Below are 21,440 nucleotides of genomic sequence, written 5' to 3'. Positions count from 1 at the left end.
AATGTGCTTTTAATTTTATATGAATGAACAATACTTTTAAGTCAGAAAAGTTGAAGGGCAAACAATATAGATATACGGAATTGAATGATGCACTTACTACACAAATGGGATACCATCTATTTTTCTTGCTCTCGCAGGAAAATGGCATATTGAATATAGATCATAATCAATTACTATATAAATTTAAATGCAATTCCACCACCAAATATATTTAAACCGAAAAACATCCAAATATAATAGTCGAGCACACTTGAATGAAGAATTTTGGTGATATTGCTTGGTTACAAAACCTACCCTCATTTTGCTGATGAACATAGCATCCACCGCTGGTGGAAGACCTTCGCGAGATCTTGCTGCTTCTTGCCAGTCATCAATGGCAGTTCTATATGCCTGAGCTCCAGCTGCGTGGTAGGCCATCCAGTGACGAGCAAGGGAACATTGGCGTTCCAGCACAAATCCATAACGCCTGCGTTCTTGGGTCATTGCCTGTAATATAAAAAATAAGTAAATGCAATAAAACCATGTTTCCATCATGTGAAATTATCTTTTACACTATACAAATTATTCCCTCACCTAATTTCTTTCTTAATCGTGGTACGAAAATAAGTATTTCAATGGTTTATCAGGCTTTTCTGGACACCAGTGTAACTTTCGAGAGGGCTTTCTATGTTTAAGAAGATGGTTTAAAAATACAGAGACATCAAATGATAAAGGTGGTACCTAGAGTTAACAAACCAATCGCCCCAGATTTTAAGCTTTGGAAGTACAGGACTTATCACCTTGCCTTTTAATTCGACTAATAACAAAATCCTCACCGAATGCTTTGGACATCAGCATCTCTCAAAACTGATCTGGCTGAGTTCCAACAGAGAAGTCTGGTGGAGTAGTTTTTATGATACTTTGTGCTACATTAGGAGCAAAAATAAATTATATCTCAAAGGTAAGTACTTGTCTAAAAAATAATTTGAAAAATTCTTATAGTATCAATATACTTTTACTGTTTATTCGTAGTGAGAATTTAATTCTTAAGTACCGTTTACTTGTTTTTACAATTAATTGTTATAAAACAGAAAATGCCCTATTTTTCAAGCGGTTAAAAGGTAGGCTTAATTCTTAAAATTTACCGTCGTGAAACATAAATCTTTCTTGAAATTTAAAACGCCTTTAATGAAAAAGGATGGCTAATTATTTATTGCTTTACTTAAATAAGAAACGGTTTTTGTAATGCTGATGAAAAAATATTCTTATGTTATAAATTATTTTTCTCTTCACATCCAATTTTTTTAACTACGTAATAATAGTTTCAAGAGGGTTGGCTCTTGCTCGGGTAAAAATTATAATAAAGTAAATTGAGTGGATAATAAGTCCGTCTCGTAGTGTATTAATTATCACATTTGTCTGGCGTACTTGAAAACCCGAATTTGATTCTTGAAGCTTGAAAAATATTGGTTATAAAGATGGTTTAACAAACCAATGTTTCACTGTTCCTCAACTGGCGACTTAAGCGAAAGCCTGATCAAGATGCGCTATATTTCACTAAAAAATGCAGTGCCCTATGCTAAATTGAGTGTCGATACAGTTATGATGATGATTAACTAAAATAAAATATAATTTAAGGACTAATTTAAGGCGACCATAGAATGTTAATGAACGTCAAATGATTAATCAGCACAGAATATCCAGGTTATGAGTAATTTAATCTTGGTTTCGTAATCGCCTGGAAAACAAAATCAACTTAATATCTAAGATCATAATGACAATATAAAAAAATTTGAAAAATCCAAAAACATACTTAACACTTATATGAGTAGATTTTCAAAAATGATCAAATAATTAAAAACAATGATAAAACCAAATTGAATCAAACATATTGTTTAATAAATATATTATATAAACATTGACCATTCTTAGTGGAATTCAACTGTAATGATGTAATAACTTGTATTTATATATCAGTAACAAAATAAAATTTTGAAGCTTTAAAAAATTTTTAGAGGGTCGAATAAACTGGAAGTGTACCAAGAAATTTTAATTAGTAACTTACTTATAAATATAAGTTATTAAATCATACTCTTAAGAGCTTAAAATAATTTTAAAATATCTAAATGTAAGACTTAAGTATTGCAAAAGAACTGTTAATTTAAAAAGTAAGCAAATTGTTAATAAGAAAAATATTTTAATTAACTCCCACTAGAATTTTTTTTAATATATGATAAAACCGAACAAAAAAATAAACTAAATAGACACTATTTGTCCTAAAATACAATATAAAAATCTTAATATAAATATAACATTTAACATAAAATTTTAAGTGTAATCTCCTTTTTCAAAGACAACGTTTTTTCTCTTTTTTGGAAAGTTATTACGAATTTAAAAAATAAATTTAATATGGAAATCCATTCAATCAAAATATATATTTTTTTAAATTAATATGTCTAAACTAAAATTGTGGATATTTTGTTAATAAATAAATAAACAATAAAATTAAGTGAAATCTTAGAAGAAAGTTATTTTTCCCATAAATAAAACACCCATAAATATATTTCATTACGACTTACATTTTTCAGGCTCTGTTCGCAAAAGGCATCCAATTTAGTTTTTTCCTCTTCCAGTATTTGCATGTTCTGCGGAAAAACAAATCATTTAAATGAATCTTTAACCTTGTTTTGGGTAAACATCGAAAAGGAGTTATCTATGTTTATAAATACGTTGCATAAATCAAAATGAGGGGCGATGAATCATTTTGAGGGGTTAAATTAATGGTACATACCGATTCTTGTAAAAAAAGTAACTTAATTTATAGACCTTTGAATAATTTTTAATTTATCAATGTTTTGAGTATGTCCAAATATTTGCAGACTGACTGGATTTCCTCCCTAGGAAGTTATTTAGATCCAAACTTGTTGCAACAGAGGGAAAAACATTGAGAAAGGAATATAAAAGTCTAGGCATTTACAGGGCTTAAGATCTGTCGTTGGCTGGTTAAGGTGGCCACTTTACACACTGTGTAAATTTAAATGACTTTTTATCTGGTAATATGAAAAATAATAGATTCAAAATTCATAAAAATAAAATTAAAAAAAAAAACAAGGTTAATTAAACAAATTTCTCTGACAAATGCGGATTCAGCAAGCAAAATTAAATTTGAATCATTGATAATAGCTCCTGTATTTCAGTCAGTATTTATAATTAGATTTTTTTAAATCTATGTTGCCTTTATGATAGAATGACCAAACTCTACACACCCGAAAAACATTTTTAAGACCGAGAGTCTTCTAATCGGTTACACTCGTATTAAAAAAAACAGTTTTTTTCTTTTAATTTAGACATTTATTCAATGAATTGTGAAGCTATGTGAAAAATCATCTAAGGAAATATCCACAAAAAAGCAATAATGAAAAAAATAAAACTGAGATATAAATAAAAATAAAAAATTTCTGACATAATATATACGTGGATACATTTGAAAAAATTATAGGGCAAAGCACATAAAAAGGAGTTTTTTTCTGTATTATATGTGCCCAAAAATGTTACACAAACTATGAACCAGGGGACCGGAACGCACTTTGAACCCACATATATCAGCATGTGCATGGCTCTACTAAAACGAAGCAAGTTATCGATATTAGTATTTTTACTCCAGGTACTAAATGAGAGTGGATGTGATGTTTTAAATCGCTATGAGATTGATTCCGTTATCATCCAATCAACCACGCAAATATCAAAGTTATGCTTGATACCTTAAGTTCCTTGTCCATGGCCAATCCACTAGTCTTGGTGCTCTTGGTATTCTTCTTCCTCTGTCTCTTCATAGCTGCAGCAGCCTTACTGTAACTCTCCGAGCGGAGCTTGTGCTGTTGGAGGAATCGCTTTTGTTCAGACTGGAAAAGAAGAAAAAAAATAAGTAGTTTCTAATCCTCAAAACATAAAAACAAAATATAATTCTATCTCGCTCGTTGGTGTTGGCTACAAACGTCGTATAAAACCAAAATACTGACGTAGTGTTCGTCAGCATTTTGGTTTTATAATTTTAGGCAACTTCTACTTAGGTTAAGGTGTATAGTGGGCATTGCATGTTTCGTAATTAGTGTCCTGACAAAGAGGCGGGCTCGTCTCAAAACCAGTAGACATAGAAAAGTTGGTCAATGGGCATATATAAATATTTACCAACATTGAATTAAATATAGGTAATTAGTTTTACGACGTCTTATTGTGATAATTTACGTGGATGTGGTTTACCTACAGTTTTATTGAATAATTTATTGAAATAAACAACAATGTTTAATTATAAAAAATGATAAAATATGAAATATAGTACACTTATCCAATTGAAGTTTTTCACGTATATAATAAAATAATATGTGACACAATAAAGAAATAAACCTTTAGGTTTTTAAATTATTTATAAGTTTTAAAAAAGGCACTTTAATGAAGTGAAGGGCTGGAGGTGAAAGAATTTTTAAAAATATATTTGACCAACTAAAATTTTACTTATGACAATAATATAAACATATTCACAGAGACATAAATTATTTACATACTGACAATTGTTTCATTTTAGAGTGTTTCAAAAGTTATTTTTAAGTTACGAAATTTAGGATTAAGAATATCAAAACAGAGACAAAGTAAGTTAAATTTATAACAGATACGATAGATAAATTGGTTTTCTAAGAAGGTGGTACCGTTATCTATCGGCCGTTATATGCCGTGATGCGGTAGGCGTAACAAGACGGCGCGGCGTCTTAAATCGGAAGTTAACAGAGTTATCTTAATTTGCCTATTAAGTAAAATAAAAATTTCTGAATGAAAGTGTGTACATGTATATTTTAAAGGTTTTTCTTGAAACTGGTTTAATTACAGGTTACCGAAAAAGACTCTTTAAATTATTTTACAAATATATACATTTTTGTATAGTAATTTTGATTTTATCTTCTAGAAAATTAAAGACAACTCTGTTACCTTTCAATTGCAAACATGGCCCAATGATTTTAATTTAGAAAGAGCGGTCCCCTTATCTAGCAACCGTGGTAGCTTAATTGTATTAATTTCTTTAAAAAAAAAAAAAAACGAAATATTTGCGTTCTTATAATTGATCAATATATTTCAATTTTGGTGGCCATTTTCAACGAGTTGTAAATAACTCACTGTTAGAAAATGGAAATCTAATTTGAGTAGAGTATGGTTCGAACATCGGACCTCTGATCCGTGAATCCGCAACTCTAGCCACGGGATCACAACCCGATTCGATTTTAATAAAACAAAGACGCACTGCGGTAGTAAATGAACGATCTAAAAAAAACTTAGCATTATAAGTAGATATATTTGGGAGATAAAGAGTCATCGGAAGACGAAAACTATAATTTGAAGGAAAGTGAGATATTTAAAAATGGTCACCGCTTCATATCACTATGACTGCCCCGCTGTTTGGCGTTCTTCTCATTATCAACGCTCTCTATGAAACCTGTCATCCGGTTTGTATATGCAACATTTTGTTGATATCACCCAACGCTTCACGACTGTCACTTGATGGCGGCACCGCTCTTTTAAGAAACCGTAGTTTCATATTGTATTGTTATACATTGTGTGATTTTTTGTACCAAGGCATACTCATAAATACCCGACGCTCTTTTCTACGGTACTTTAAGATCCACAAAATGCCACGGTTTCCCATTCGTTCTGATTTGGATGTCTGTAAATTTGAATAATGGATATATCAAGGCGTCTGAGATTACGTACGAGATACAATGAACTTGTGTTTTGCGAGCACGTAGATCCTTATTGAATTATTGATTTGGTATTTCTCAAAAGTTTTTTTGGGTTTTATTTCGTTGTTCAAGTTTTGGCATGAGTTGAAAAACTCAATACTGTTTGAAAATCATCCGGGAAATGTTATTTTGTCGTTAATGATATATGTATCAGAAGATTTTTGTATTTTTATTAATTATAATATATGTTTATTTAAAACTTTCATATCATTTTATTAAAGGAATAACCTGCTCAGCCACTATTAAGAAGCTTGTCAGCAGGTGGAATAAGGAAATATGGAAGGAGATAATGACATATTTGTCACAACACCCAGACCAATCATTAAGAACACATTCTCGCTTTAAAACGAATCGGGTTGTGGTCCCGTGGCTAGTGTTGCGGACTCACGGGCCAGAGGCCCGAGGTTCAAACCCCACTCTACCCCAACTTGATTGTCATTTTCTAATAGTGAGTTATTTACAACTCGTTGAAATTAAAATATTTGTGTAAATTATAAGAACGCTAATATTTCTTTTTATTAAGAAAAAATAAATAAATAAAAATAAACCAGCCAGTAGCCAGACTTAAAAAAAATGAGCAATGCTGATTAACAACGTATAAAAAAAATAGAGACGTACCTTGGGATTCCAGCAACAAAAATATAAACCTGCTGCTTTTGACTTTCGGTAGGTACAAGAATAAAAAAAATCTTAAAATTCGTGTTTATTTCAATAAACACCCTAGCTGAAAGGGTTTAAAAACGAAAATAATTTCAACGTTTATTTTTGAAAGAGCGGGAGCAATTGACATACAAACAATATCAAAAGCTTCCCTTTCCGTAATATTTGAACGTCCAACGTTCGTGCCAAACAGAGTGAAGTAGTTAAACAAACACAGGTAATGCAACCGTATGCACAGAGGCTATGTATAATGGGGGTGGTTTTATTTGCAGTAGGTACTTATTCAGACGAATGCAATAAAACACCCCTTGCTGGCACAATCGTGACATTCAAAGCCTCCGTTTTGCTGAAATCTCTTGGCACCGACTCTGGGAACTTAAGAGTCGGATCGAAATTATACTTTATGACTTTATTTTTGTTTTATTCATTTAAAAAGCACAAACTACTTTCTACGTACTAGTTGAAAAATACAATTTCATCCAAACAGGTAAGTAGAGTTAAGTTAAAACGGTAAAAGTAACAGGTAGCATTTAAAAATTGATCAATACTAACAGTTATTTACAAATTAAGATGTATGAAAAAGTAAACATTATAAACAGAATATTAATATAAAAAAAAGTAAAAAAAAAAATGATAATTAAATATATTAAAACAGAGACGAAGAACATTTAAGAGAAGGTAGTATAGAGGTCTAGGCATCTACAGGGCACTAGGCAAAGACAAAAGACAACACTTCTGCTCCCAAAGAAGAAAACAAATTACGGACAAAGACATTATACTTTTCTGGCCCCTAAGCTATACAACATTTTAAATAAGGACATATTGGCGAACAAAATGAAAAACAATATTTTCAAAGCTAGAGTACATAAATGGATTGCAAAAAAGACTAGACAGGAAGCTGAGGAATATGTTTCATATATAAGTTTGTAATTTTAGTTTCTTGAAAATACTAGATTAACATATTACAACAGAGATGAAGAACATTTAAGAGAAGGTAGTATAGAGGTCTAGGCATCTACAGGGCTTATGACCTGTCAATAGCTGGTTTAAGTGGTCACTTTACACACTGTGTAACATTTACCATTCTGCCCATATTTAAACATCTATAAACCTTCAATTCTTTCATTTGTTGATGTTTGTGAAGTTAAAGAATTGAAACCATTATTAACGCATTGCAGTTTATGTCAGTTATTAATAAATGTAATGGTCTAAAATATTATTATTTATTATATTGAAAGAAAAACAATATAAAGGAATAATATATTCAACTATAATTTTTTCAACATTTCAAACGACACATGGTCTACCTCGTGGTGTAGTGGTCAGCGCGCTTGTCTACCACACAAGAGGATTTGATTCCCGGTTTCCCGGTATGGTTGACACGAAATAATTTATTTACAAATGTGTTCTTACTCCATGATATTTGATAGTCCCTGGACTGGCTCCTGAAGCGTAAGACTGGTCATCTTACCTTCATTAAAAAAAAAATATAAAGAAAATAAACTGCGATAGGCGTACCAATGAAGTACCATATGTACCATTAGGAGCGGAAAGAGGAATGATGATGAACTACACATATCTTTTAAAAATATTGTTTATCCCATGCATTTTTTCGTCGGCTTCGTGGTGTAATGGTCAGTGCGTTAGCCTGCCATGCAAGAGGTCTCGGGTTCGATTCCCGATATGGTTGATATGAAATATTTATTTAAAGAGGTGTTTTCACACTAGCGTATTTCATAGTTCCTAGATTGGTACCTGAAGCGTAATACTGATCATCTTACTTTCATGTAACAAAAATGAGAAAGACACGCTGCGATTGGTGTACCAATGCAGTTCCCTATGCACCTAATGGTGCGGAAAGGGAATGATGATGATGATACATTTTAAGAAAATAGTCAATTTTTGTAAATTTTCTTTTCAAATTAGTCGTTTCATAATTCGTATTTACATTATTTGGCTGCAAAACTAAATGAATCAAAGTTTTGGTGTGTTTATTTTTTTTGTAAATAAAAAAAAAAGGTCGCACAATTTATAGTTTACATTTTTAACTTAATATTAAATGAAAAATCACTTCCATGTTAAACCAAGGTATTAGCTGTTTTAAAGCGAGAAATCACGTATAAAATACTTATATTTTTAATAGGTGTATAATTTTGTAAATATGTCTGTTTTTAAGAGGATGAAAAACACAGAAATCAACTTTTTTCGTAATTATATTTATTTAAGTTGAATATAAAATCTGATGTCCACATTGTTTTAATGCAAAAAACATCAGTCGTCCCAGATACGTTATTTTAATAAGTACTTTATCATTTAAAAAAAACATTGTTTTATGTTGAAAGTTTATGGAAAATAGAAATTTTGAAATTTTTTCGATTTTCATTGAAAGTTTTCCATATGTTAAAATTATTTCGTTTGCGTCAAAAGTTATTATGTTTTGAAAACTGTAGAATCGCAAAATCAAGTTTCCTGTACATTTCGTTCAATACGACGCCCGTGCTTATTTCTTCAAGGTACAGATATAAACATTTACATATTTAAAAAAAATATATTTAAATTCACGATAGTAATAGTCACTTATAAATGCTTGAAAATTTTCCTCTGTTTTTTTTGTAAATTAAATAGGAATGTGAAAGTCACTTGTCTCATGTCTGCCACAACACAAATACTCTCATTAATGGAACGGAAAGTTCGAAAGGGAAGCGGAATTAATTTCAACGGTATTTCTTTTTCCAAGAAAAGAAGAAAAAGCTTTATTCAAAATGTAACCTACCATTCAAAGAAATGACTACACTAAGCTTTATCATTATGATTTTTATCTCTTTATTAATTCTCGAAAATGAATTCTCATGAAAAATAAACATTTTTTTAATGACAAACATTCATAATGATACATATCAAATCGTTCTGAGGTTGGCTTTTTTTTCTTGAAAGCCTCTTAAAAATATAAAAGAAAAATCAGTAAATTTTGAATTCGAATTAAATTCTGATAAACTGTCAATTTTGAAAATGAACACCAAGATGGACAGATAATGTGACAAGATTCTGTCCTAATAACATATAAGAGCATCTAGGCATAAAAATACTGCCTCTATAAAAAATCAATTCAATTCTTTTATTTTTTCCATCTGTTTTACTATATTTCTGAGTGCACGTATCGAGACGTTAAAGAAACCGGCTTTGTAATTGCTTGCGACATAAATACAGACGATCGTTAAGCATACCGTCTTGGTAAATGTCAAAAGTCACATAAAAATTATGTTCAAACGATAATTTTTCGCTTTAGTGGGGATTTTTTAGAGTTTATAATCGCTTTCAAGTAACCGTTTTTTAACACAGATGCCTATTTAAAATATAAATGAGAACTATTTAAACTATTAATTAAGAAAGGAAGGTTGAACTCGAGCATATGATGTCGAGATGACAAGTCGGTAGGACATACCGAGATAGATAGAGATAGTACACAAATTAAGTAAACCGACTTGGTATGTACCGATGAAGATAGTCTTTATAATCGCGGTCCAGTAGCTCAGTCACAAAACAAATATCGACGTGCTTAAAAACATGCCAAGCATTTGAGCGATCACAATAAACAAAAATGAACATACTTAAGTTATCGCAGTCATAAGTCGACGCGCGTGTAACCTCTAAGTTAACGCTCGTGTTGGTTTGTTTTTTGTTTTCCGCGTAAATAAATAAATACAGTTCACCAGCAAAAAATCGGCGTTTACTATAAAAAAATAATACAATTGATTGCATTTGAAAAATTGTAAAAAGTATCTAATACAAAAAGTGAAAATTAGGTTTAAATTTCTATGGCGATTGCTTTTCTTGACATTTAGCTAGCCAACCGCCAGCTAAATACAACAAAGGGCATAATAAATAAAAAATAAATAAATGAAAATAGCAGTTTTGGAGTGTTTTTTATATTACACCGGTGAAATTTAAATATGTGATTGCGCAGCAAGATTATACGACGCAAAACATAAATATTTTGACATTTAATATTAGGTGTTCATGAATGTTCCATTGTGATCGCGAATACAATAAACAACCTTGGTGAGATATTTTTATCACGTCGTTTATTAGCACGTCGATAGTTATTTGTGATCAAGCTACTGGTTTTTATCGCAATATCACTAACATCCTGTTCAGAGTCTAAATCACGACTTTGTTCATTAATATGGTCGACTTCATCCGAAAACTCAGAAGAAACCCTTCTGGCAAACCTAATAATCTTGTTTGTTCTTCATTAAATAACATTATGTTTATGTTAGGGCTTTTCGGTGAACCAAGTAAACATATTAATTTCGTTTGTGATAGTGGGCACACTAGAATATGTTATTTAAAAACGTTTTGTAAGCACACATACCAAAGTTTATTTTATAATGTGTTGATGTGCTGTTTGTTTCTACACAATTATAAACAAACATGCATTAACAGTTAAATATTTCTAGTCTACAAAAACGTAGATTTAATATTGACTCCATATATATGTTCGGCATACTAAATGGTATAATCGATGTTCCATCATTACTGAGACAAGTAAAATTCAATATTCCGACTCGTAGATTGAGAAACAATGAAGTACGATCAGCATAGAACAAACTATGGCCTAAATTCTCCAATGACCCATCTTTGTCGTATTGTTAACTCAAGACAAGATCTGGACTTTTTTGGTTTAAGTTTACAATGATTTAAACGAGCACTAAATAAATATTCCAGATATTGTCTCGATATCCCTTATGTTTGTCAATGCTTCTTTCTTTTTTTTTTAATGTTTTAAACTATTCTTTTATTGTAATATTTAAACCTTATATATTGTATACATGGACAATGTCCGTTAATAAATAAATAAATATTATTTTTAAGATCATCCATTCATAATGCAACGCCAACGGTAAGTCCAATATGACACACCAAATTGTAGAAGAACACGCCTTGATACGCACTGAAATCAACTAAAATAAATAGCAATTTTTGTTTATTGAAACCTCATAGACAACTATTCGCTCCTATAGTACTCTTTGTTGTACTAAAAGTTGACGAAAACGTAATTAAAAAATACCTTGATTTATTAAACCCAACCTTACTGACATGGGTTTAATATCTGTTTATTTTAGAATCAAAAAGCCTTAGGAAGACACATGCTGCGGATGTCTCGGGGAAGCCTTAATCCAAGTTACCCCCTTTTTATACTTGTGGGCAGCCGCGCCGTCCTGAAGGGTTGACGATTACATTTTTGTTGACTTTATATTTGACAGAGCTCAAGGACGCGGGATTGACGTGGCAGAAAATAACAGGTCCGCTGGTGTCCAAGTGCTGCAGTTTGGAGTGGATGTAAAAAAAAAAGTTAACGTTAAAAAAAAGATGAAGAACATTTAAGAGAAGGTAATATAGAAGTAATAATATATCTACAGGGCTTATGATCTGTCAATGGCTGGTTTAAGTGGCCACTTTACAAATTGTGTAACATTCACCATTCTGTACATATATAAATAACTATATTTCTTCCATTCTTTTATCTGTTGATGTTTGTGAAGTGAAAGAGCTGAAACCTTTATTTATACGGGTGAAATTCATCAAATATAATTATTCCACCTATATACCAGGCAATGCCTGAAAATGTTATTTTTTCAATTACTATACTTCTTCATGGACCAGGTGGATTTATCAACAATATTTTGAGTTTGTCCAAAGTTTTGTAGACAAGGACTGGATTCAACTCCCTGAGGAGCTGCTTATATTAACACATTACAACAGAGATGAAGAACATTTAAAAATGAATCCAGTCCTTGTCTACAAAAAGTTGGACAAATTCAAAATATTGTTGATTTATTTACGTTTTTTATCCTTCTCTTTTTTGTACTTATTACTCGTATTATTGTATAAAAAAATTGTTCATTGATAACCTTAGATATAATTATAATGTAATATGGAAACATCACTAGTCTATTAGAGTTAGATCTAACTGTGTAAAATATAAAACTATGTAAACGCACTGTATGCTTCCCGAATAAAAGAAAATAAAAAAAAAGTTTACTTTTTGAAACCTTTATTTTCTCCATCTTTGTTGTAATGGCCTAACATAAATAAATGTTGTTTAAAAATTGATATCGAGGTAAAAAAGGCATTTAAAATTTTGTAGTTTATGTTTACAAATGGAAATAATATTAAAAATAAAGAAAAAATTGAAGAAATAATTCATTGATGTGAATGAGTTACTGACTTATTATTTAAGGACGTTTTAGCTAGAAAAGTAAATTATGATTTTACTTAGATCATCAAGAAACATTAAAGTAAAAAAGACTTCTGAAATTTATTTTATTAAAAGGTAACACATTGTTGTAGCCTTTTCAAGAGAATTTCGATTAAAAACCAAAAAAAACCTTTTGGCAAGCTTAACGTAATCATAACAGGAAATGACGCGTTTCATTCAACCTGTCCAAGCGGAAGTTGGACGCGTACGTCCGTAAGAATGTTCTCTGTCAACCGGAAGTCGGTGATTTCCCGTGAGTGCAATACAACCGGAAGTTCCGGACAGCTGGAAATGAAAGGATTCGACAAAACACATTGTGAAAAATGTGTCCGTCGTTTCAGGAATAGATATTTATATATATATAACTTGAAAATCGAGGGTAAATAATTGAGCCGGAAATTTTGGCGAGAGAAATTACTAAAAATCGGTGTACAGTTCAATAATTTACTAAACCAAATAAAAACGAAATGTTGATTGACTGATGTTATCAAATATTTCAAAATAATAAACGAAATCGGATCGTTATATTCAGAATAAGTTGATGTGGTAATTTTTAAGGGGTCTACAAAAAATACGTATTTAATAAATTTTCTGTTGTGTAAAAGCGTCTAATTTCTTTGATTTCAATTAACGAATGAACATTACTTTTTTACTAAAAATTTAGACGGCTAAAGAAGTTTCATATTTTTAAAAGTTATGTTAAAGTGTCTTGACTTGTGGGATTTAGTTAATGGCTAATGAGTCTCTGAGAAATGCATTTAAATGAAGAAGTTCAATGTTTATTTTTATTTTTATCACACATTTTTGAGAAACTCCACTATTAAATTAAGGGCACTAATTTTTACTGCGCTCAAGAAAAAAATTTGATGTACAATTTTCCATTGTGCTGAATATTTTCAATACTGAATAGTTCTTCTTTTATCTGTATTTATTTTCTTATGCCATCCAACAGGCTCACAAGAGCGGCTATGGATTTGCACTATACATTTATACATTGTCTGAAATTAGTTCCAACAATATCAGAAACTATTTAAAAGTTCAGTAGGTATGATAATATCATATTTTAGGTGGACATGACAAGTTTGTCATCTTTTAAGCCAAGAGTGGTAACACCGGTTGCTTTTATAATGCTGACCTACTTATGTATACATCGAGAACACTGTTTGGAGAAATTTTGTTCAATATTCTCGATTCTGAGGATCCTTAAAGAGGAGGTAAAAGGATCAAACGATGGTTCTCTAATTTTCTACAGCAAAAAACGTATACGTACATGTCAATGAATTTATATATTTAATATTATTTATTTAACATAAACAATGTGTACGCCGGCAGATTGCAGGCAATCGGAAGGATAAAAGGTTTTTCGAAAATTTTTGCGAAAACCTCACAAATCTGATTTGATTTAAAGTTCCATCCCCACAAGTTGAAAATCATCCAGCAGTACAAAAAAAAAACAGAAAATATACAAGGAAAAATATACTTTTACAAATAAATAATCTCAAACTTGTTTTGACGTTGAATTAACTATTTTTCAACGATTTCGATCAACTAATATTATTTGATACTGTCATAATTATGCAGTTAAATGCACATATATTATGTGAATTTTGAACCGACATCTTCGAAATAGGGCTTTTAAATATTCTTAAAACAGTTTTTTGACACGCTTTAGCGAATATGTTCATGTTTTATTTAAAATTCCTAATAAATGTATTTGAGGTTACAAAATGCAAAAGTTTGCTGTCCTCGGCGCCTGTTTGTGACGTCAAAACATACACTAAGCCACAAAACGACGTCCGCCGTCGACATCGTGACGCTGTTATCACAAAAGACGCTTTTAAAGATCAAATGCATTTATTTGTTTACTTTTCCTACACTATTTCTGGAGGAAAATGTTAGCGTATCGCTGAGATTTTTAGAGATTTTCCCTCTTTTTCCGGTGAATCAAAATAAAACCTAGTTTTATTTTATTTGCTTATATGATCATAAGTATATCTATAAGATTTAATAAATAATGTAGCATATCTTCAACTAAATGTCTAGATCAATTTGCTTTTACAGAGATATTTTTTAATGCGCAAACATGCCTTTAGGGAATAAATAATTTTTAAAAAAAAGGAAACAAAAAAAAATCTAATAAAAACGCATTACTTCGAACGACGCGATATCACTAGTTCATACGAATCAACCAATTATTAGATAGTTGTGAAGATTTTCGGTTTGCGCTAAGATAACAGGCTAATTAGCAGAATTGACGGAAAAAAAGCGGAAGAAAACTTAAGACGTCACACGCGGAGTGATTTCAGAAGTACAAAACTTTAAAGAATCATAGCGCTGATAATATGATACATACAAATATATACATGTGTATTTTATTAGCTTAGTTTTAATAGTATATTAACAAATACAAAAAAATATAAATAATAACGCTGAAATTTCTCATTCTTATGTTTGTAAGTACAAAAGCATTATTTTTAATTTTAAAATAATCTTTGGGTCGGCCTCGAAGTGTAGTGATTAGCGCATTTGCTTACCATACAAGACGTCTCGGGCTTGATTCTTGACATGGTTGATTTGAAATATTTGTATAAAGGTGGTGTTTTCACACCTGTATATAAAAAACTTATGCACAAGTATAAATTTGATGTTAAATTAATTGAACATAGTAACACATAAGCAAATCAGCATGGAAGGAACAGATAGACACATTCTTAAAAAAAATAATGAAAGTTAAAAATAAATGCATTCTGCAAATAAATCATGTATTCGTAATACTCGTATCAGCATATGTTAATTTAGTTTTTCTTTTCTTTTTCTTTTCTTTTTTTTTCATGTTCATGTAATACCATTTATTTATGCTATTAAATTTTTAATAATTAAAAAAATATTGGCCCACGCTCAGACGCTGAAGTCTTTGTGGGCATTTTTTCTTATTCATGTTATTGCTTAATTTTAAGATGTATTTTTCTAAAGTGTTTTTTTGTAATTATATATTTTTGTAAATAATATGTGTAGGAAAAAATAAAATAAAAAAATAAAAAAAATAAAAAAAAAATAAAAAAATATTTCACATTACAATGATATTTGCATTTCATAAAAAATCTTGAATATCGAAAAAATGTATCAAAACCAACATGAGCAGGAAAATCAGACTTCTATTTACAAAAAAATACAAAATTATGATGTGGGGAAAAAACATTTATGAAGAAGAAAAATATCAGAATTCAAACAAAACGTTGAAAAATATGTGTTAAATAACTTATATGTGAAATATTTGTACATTGTTATTATTAGAACACACATCAAAATGTGTTAATGTGTGCCCTATTTCAAGATTCAAAATAAAAAATAAAAATCGAAACGACGAAATCAAATATAATGTATTTATTTACCTGAACAACTTTTGTGTCCTTCTCTAAATTAGTTTCCAGGGGCACCAGAAGATCAACGTAAAAAGCCTTGAGCTGAAAAAATTAAAATAACCCAATTATTATTCATTATTTAAAGCATTCATGACGAAAAGCTGTATCAACATGCAAATAAACAACTTGTTGTAAGTATACCAAAGAAGTTATAAGTAATCAACAATGTTTTGAAGACAAGGACTGGATTCAATAAAAAAAAAATTTCAGGCGTTGCCTAGTATGTAGGTGAAATAATTAAATCAGACGAATCTCACCCACAACAAGGTTTTAGCTCTTTAACTTCACAAACGTCAACTTTTTATGAAGTTGGAACTTTTTAACACTACTTATTTTTATACCAATGTTTTAAAATAAAAAATATTTTTGGAAGAGACAAAACCAGTTAGAACACGCCTTCCACATACCCAAAAACCATTTTAAAGACTAAAGGTTTTTCTATTAGTTTCACTCACAGTAAAAAAACTGTTAAAACCAAAAATAAATTAGCTTTCGAGAATAATGCCGGATATTGTCATTTTTTCTCATGACTAAATAGTCATTACGCAAACAGTTGCAAAAACTGTTTATTTACTTGTATAAAATAAATTACCATTCTTTGTTTATTATCCTCCTTATATTAAAAAATAATCTAATTTTACCCACGGTTTTCATACAAATTGCCATAAGATTAATAAAATTATCGTGCAAATAACATCGTTTATTCAATTCATTTTAATTTAATTTTGTTTCAGTAAAAAAAATGTGAGTGCTTTTTGCATTTGACAATCTTTTTATTAATAATAGTATATAACTAATATAGGCAACACAACTTCCCTCCAATGAAAAAGAACATCACAAATAAACATAAGTTAAGTTCATACTCGGTGACATTGGCAAGAGAGAAGACTGTTCAGATAAACAAGATCTTAAATGATCACTACGATTGCCCCCAACGAAAAATGTGTCAATTCAGTTCAAACACCCATTGAACCCACAATTTATTCTTCTTGAATATCTATCGTCGTTAATTTCACCTTAGTATCAAGAAAAACATTTCCTCTCTAATAAAGCGATTTTTAACTGGAATAACTTATCGAACATGTTTATCTATTTTATAACAGTGGTCATCCAATTTTAAAACTATTTAAATAATTTCTGAAAAAAAGTGTAAGGATGTAAATAAAAGTTTCGCTAGACATAGGCCCATAAGCCCAGTAAATGCCCAGACTTCTATGTTTTCTCTCGAAAATGTTTTTTCTCTCTATTGGTTTCGGATTCATTATCTTTTTATTCGAGTGTCAAGCCATTCCTTCCTTTGATTCCGGTGGTCCTTATTTTAAATTCTAGCGAAAAACGTACCGCTAGCGTAACAGTGATTCGAATCATCGAAAACATACACGAAACGTAAAAAAGTTATTTGTGTAGACGAAAACGGTGTTTTTCTGGACCAGTGCCAAAGGAAGGGAATCGTAGGTCCTTACCCCTTTCATTTATTCCAGGATTGACACTCAAAACCATAACGTCAATTAGTTTACATAAAATCGAAAGTTCCTTGTTTTCTTCGAACACGCGTATCGTGAAAGGGCAGGCCTTGTTTACAGTCCCGAGGTCGAAGGAATTGAGCATCCAACACTAGTGCTATTCGAACAATCAAATTTCAATCCTAATGATAACTCCCTGGGGAGTAAAATCCAGTCTTTTCTACAAACATTTGAATATATTTAAAGTATTGTTGATATTTACGTTATTTAAAAGCTAGACAAATAGTCAAGTTTGCGTCTGAGGTGTTATTATTGATACTAAACTAATGTTCGATATTTACTTTTACTCTGTCCTGAAAAAAACATATAAAATGGTTGGACTTATCATGCGGTAATCGAAACCATTTTAACATGCAGATACATATAAAAAACTTTATAAAACATTTGTTCATCCCCAGCTAGAATACTGTACTCCTATTTGGTCACCTCACTAAAATGTTCGCATTAACAGACTATAAAGGGTCCAACAAAAAAAAAATTAACAGGTCACTTACCTGTTAAACCTTAACTTCTCTAACTATGCAGAAAGTATGCAGTACCATGAAATAACTCTCTTAAAAATCGAAAAATAATGAAAGACCAGCTATTTTTATACACATTAATAAATAATAAATAATCGATTTCCCTAATCTATTTGAAGAATTCCATTCCGTGTTCCATCTAGACATCTATTTTGTTGGATTTCAACTTAATACGGGGCTTTTGGTCTGATGCAGTTCATATACGTTACTTTTTTATGTACCTAATATATGCAAGTTCTGTTGTTATGAATAAAAGTCAAAGCCATTGGTATAAATAAATCAATATATTACATATGGTACAAGATATAAGGTACAAGTTTATACGAACGGCTTCGCTCGCATGGTATTTTGGAGAAGTAAATTGATTAATTACTTTTGTCGTTTAACAATAAGAAATTTACCCAAGATATGTATATTTTTGCAGGGTAAAAAGCAGCTTGTATTAATTGCCGATTTTCCAATTACCGTTTGACATATAAAAAAAACGACTACTCGTTAGTCTATGGTGACGTAGCATGGTTATTTTTTTATGGTATTAATTTATTCTTCCACTAAAAATTCTTTTTTATGAGAAGAATTTTTCCGGATGTGTCATATTTTTTCAAAATGAAAAGTAATATCTGACACTTTTCAAATGTTTGGCTATTATTATGCATAAAAATCACGTCAATCGGTCGCTCCGTTGCAAAGTGAAAGAAGAATTCATTGTTCCACTTAAAATTTTTCAAAGAGAGTCATATTTTTTTCGGCATGAAAAGTAGGTTATGTCACTTCTTAGCTCTTTGGTTATTCTTATACAAAAATCAAGTCAATCGGTGCCTCCGTAGTGACGTGAAAGAAACACAAACAAACGTATAACGTACTTTTGCATTTATGATATTAATATAGATTATACGAGTCCCTATTGCATTACGAATTATGATTATTAAAATCAATACTATAGAAATATTTTTTTTTTTTTACCTTAATATTCACAAGCATGATTATCTCCAAAAAAATATGATTAAAGAATAGGAAAAGAAATGAAAACTTGAAAGTATTTATACCGAACTTAAAAAGTAACAGTACATAAACCATGGAACTTTGAAAACAAAGGCTAAAAAATTCGATAAATGGTGAACAATTTTGTTTTAATTTTTATACAAGCTGTTTCTTTTGTACTTGTTTGAACTGTATTCAATTAAAAATTGCGAGTTATACCCAGATTTCTGTCATTTTTCCAATTGAAAAACATTTTTAAAACAATGGATTTTAATGCCCAGGTTTGGATTTTTGCGCTATATTGGACTGAAACTCATTTGACAAAAAATCACGCAAACTTTCAAGCAATTGTGATTTAACAATACATGGTGGCTTTATCATTAAAACAAATTAAATGACCACTTAAAAAGCTTATCATAATAGTTTAAAATCAACAAACTAAAACTGGATGTTGGAAAATCGAAATAAATGGAAAAATAAAGAAAAAAACCAAGCATAATAGTGATTGTGAATCTATCAAAAAAGTGGATGAAATTAAATATTTAGGTATAACATAAAACTCGAAAAAACTTAGAATGCAAACTTTGACCATGTTTTTAAAAAGTAATATTTAAAAAAAAAAAACTTTCACGGTAGATAGAGAAATAAATTGGATATAAATATCGCAGAACTCACATATAAAACTATAATCATTGGACATAAAGATTAACAGTGTTATTTTTAGTCAATTACGGAAATTTGAACAAATTTGAAATACTTCAAAATAGAGCCATGAAAATAGTGCTAAAATAAGTAGATTTAATAAAAAAGAAAAAATGCGAGAAGATCTTAATTGGATAGCAATAAAAATAGACTGATATGCATAATATTATGTTTGTTTTTATATTTAAATTTTTAAACAATCAAATGCCTAAATACTTATTTACTGAATAAGTGCTAAATAAAATTTTTCTTAATTATATAACTAGAAATAAGGAAAGAATAAGGCTGACATTTACAAGAAAAACAAAATCTCAATATTGTTTTATGTATAAAGGTTTGAAAATGTATGAAGAGATGCCAAAATGTATGAAGAATGAAAAAAGTTTGAATGAATTAAAAAATAAATCTTATGTGTACCGTAAAAGTATGTTTTTATATATGTTAGTAAAATAAGTGTAAATATTAGTTTACATACTATGTATTGTAATATAAGCAAACTTAAGAAATAATATTTTTTTAAATAAAAAAATATGTTGTTTCAAATGCAAAACAAATAACATTGATTTAGTATTTTTTTCATATGTTTCTTGATGTAATTGTTGTATTAGGCTTAGGCTTTATACATATTTTAATAAATAAATTAGTTATTTAAAAAAGCTTATAAAGAAGCCACTAATGATTGACCTAGCAGTGGTCGTACCGGGTACATATTATATACACCCACTACCATAAAAAAATAGAATATCTCTTAATCAATGTTGTAACTTGAAAATCTGTAAACTTAAATAAGAATATGTATTTTCCCCGCCAGTGATGCCAGCTTGACTGATTTTTCAGTAGATCTACCGATGTTGGGATAATCTACCAATCTTCCAAATTCAATCGTAATTCTACCGATTTTTAAAAAACATCTTGAAATTGACTATTTTTGTGACACAACAGCAGCCACCCCTTCTTTTAGCTGTTTATTTTGATTTTTTAGTGGTTTGTGACATGCGAAACTGTTTCTTAAATAACAGTTATTGGCAGCTTGCCTCATCACAAGTAACAGTTTAATATTTTTTTGTGAATATGTTTCAGCTGATCTACAGATTTATTTTTCTGAATCTACCAATTTTGACTTGATGGAGGTTGGTAACTCTGTTCCCCGCTCAAGGTGTGTCGTGATTTGGAGACCCTTGGACGCGTCACGAGGATATCATGAAGTTTATTGTGTACATTTGTTACCCACGCGACTTACGTGTGTATTTTTTCACAATATATTTTTCTTGTACCTTATATGCATATTAAATTTTGTAAACACAATTTAATTAATTTTAAGTTATATTTTGTTTATATTTGGTGCAATATAAAGTTTATTATGAATATTTTATGTGCAGCAAAACTGTAAATAAAAGGGAAAAGCTCAAATTTAACCATGGTTTCGTAACGCGACAACGAAGAACTTTATTTAGTGGATCCAAGTTCTGATGAATAGCAAAATTTCCTCAAGAACAGCTTTATCAATCCAAATCGGAGAAAGAAGCAGATGACGAAGGTGAAATACCTCTGGCTAGCCCCGAACTCTCAAAAGGTTAGGTGCGGATAGAGAATTTTTATAAGGGCGT

General features: G+C 30.2%; 1 protein-coding gene across 1 annotated transcript in view; it reads right to left on the bottom strand.

Moving 5' to 3' along the window:
* Nucleotides 1-21,440, bottom strand: part of LOC148275004 (uncharacterized) — a 165,761-nt gene that overhangs the window by 31,418 nt on the left and 112,903 nt on the right. The window contains exons 3-6 of the mRNA XM_088236283.1: nt 16,077-16,148; nt 3,741-3,881; nt 2,559-2,624; nt 295-486 (exon numbers count right to left, since the gene is read on the bottom strand). Coding sequence (XP_088092409.1) covers nt 295-486; nt 2,559-2,624; nt 3,741-3,881; nt 16,077-16,148 — 471 coding nt within the window. The remainder of the gene's footprint in view (nt 1-294; nt 487-2,558; nt 2,625-3,740; nt 3,882-16,076; nt 16,149-21,440) is intronic.

Source organism: Micrasema longulum, unplaced genomic scaffold (genome assembly GCF_059751315.1).
Source record: "Micrasema longulum isolate JH-2025_06_02 unplaced genomic scaffold, ASM5975131v1 h1tg001532l, whole genome shotgun sequence".
NCBI classification, from domain to species: domain Eukaryota; kingdom Metazoa; phylum Arthropoda; class Insecta; order Trichoptera; family Brachycentridae; genus Micrasema; species Micrasema longulum.
This window is presented reverse-complemented; position numbering and strand designations above follow the sequence as displayed.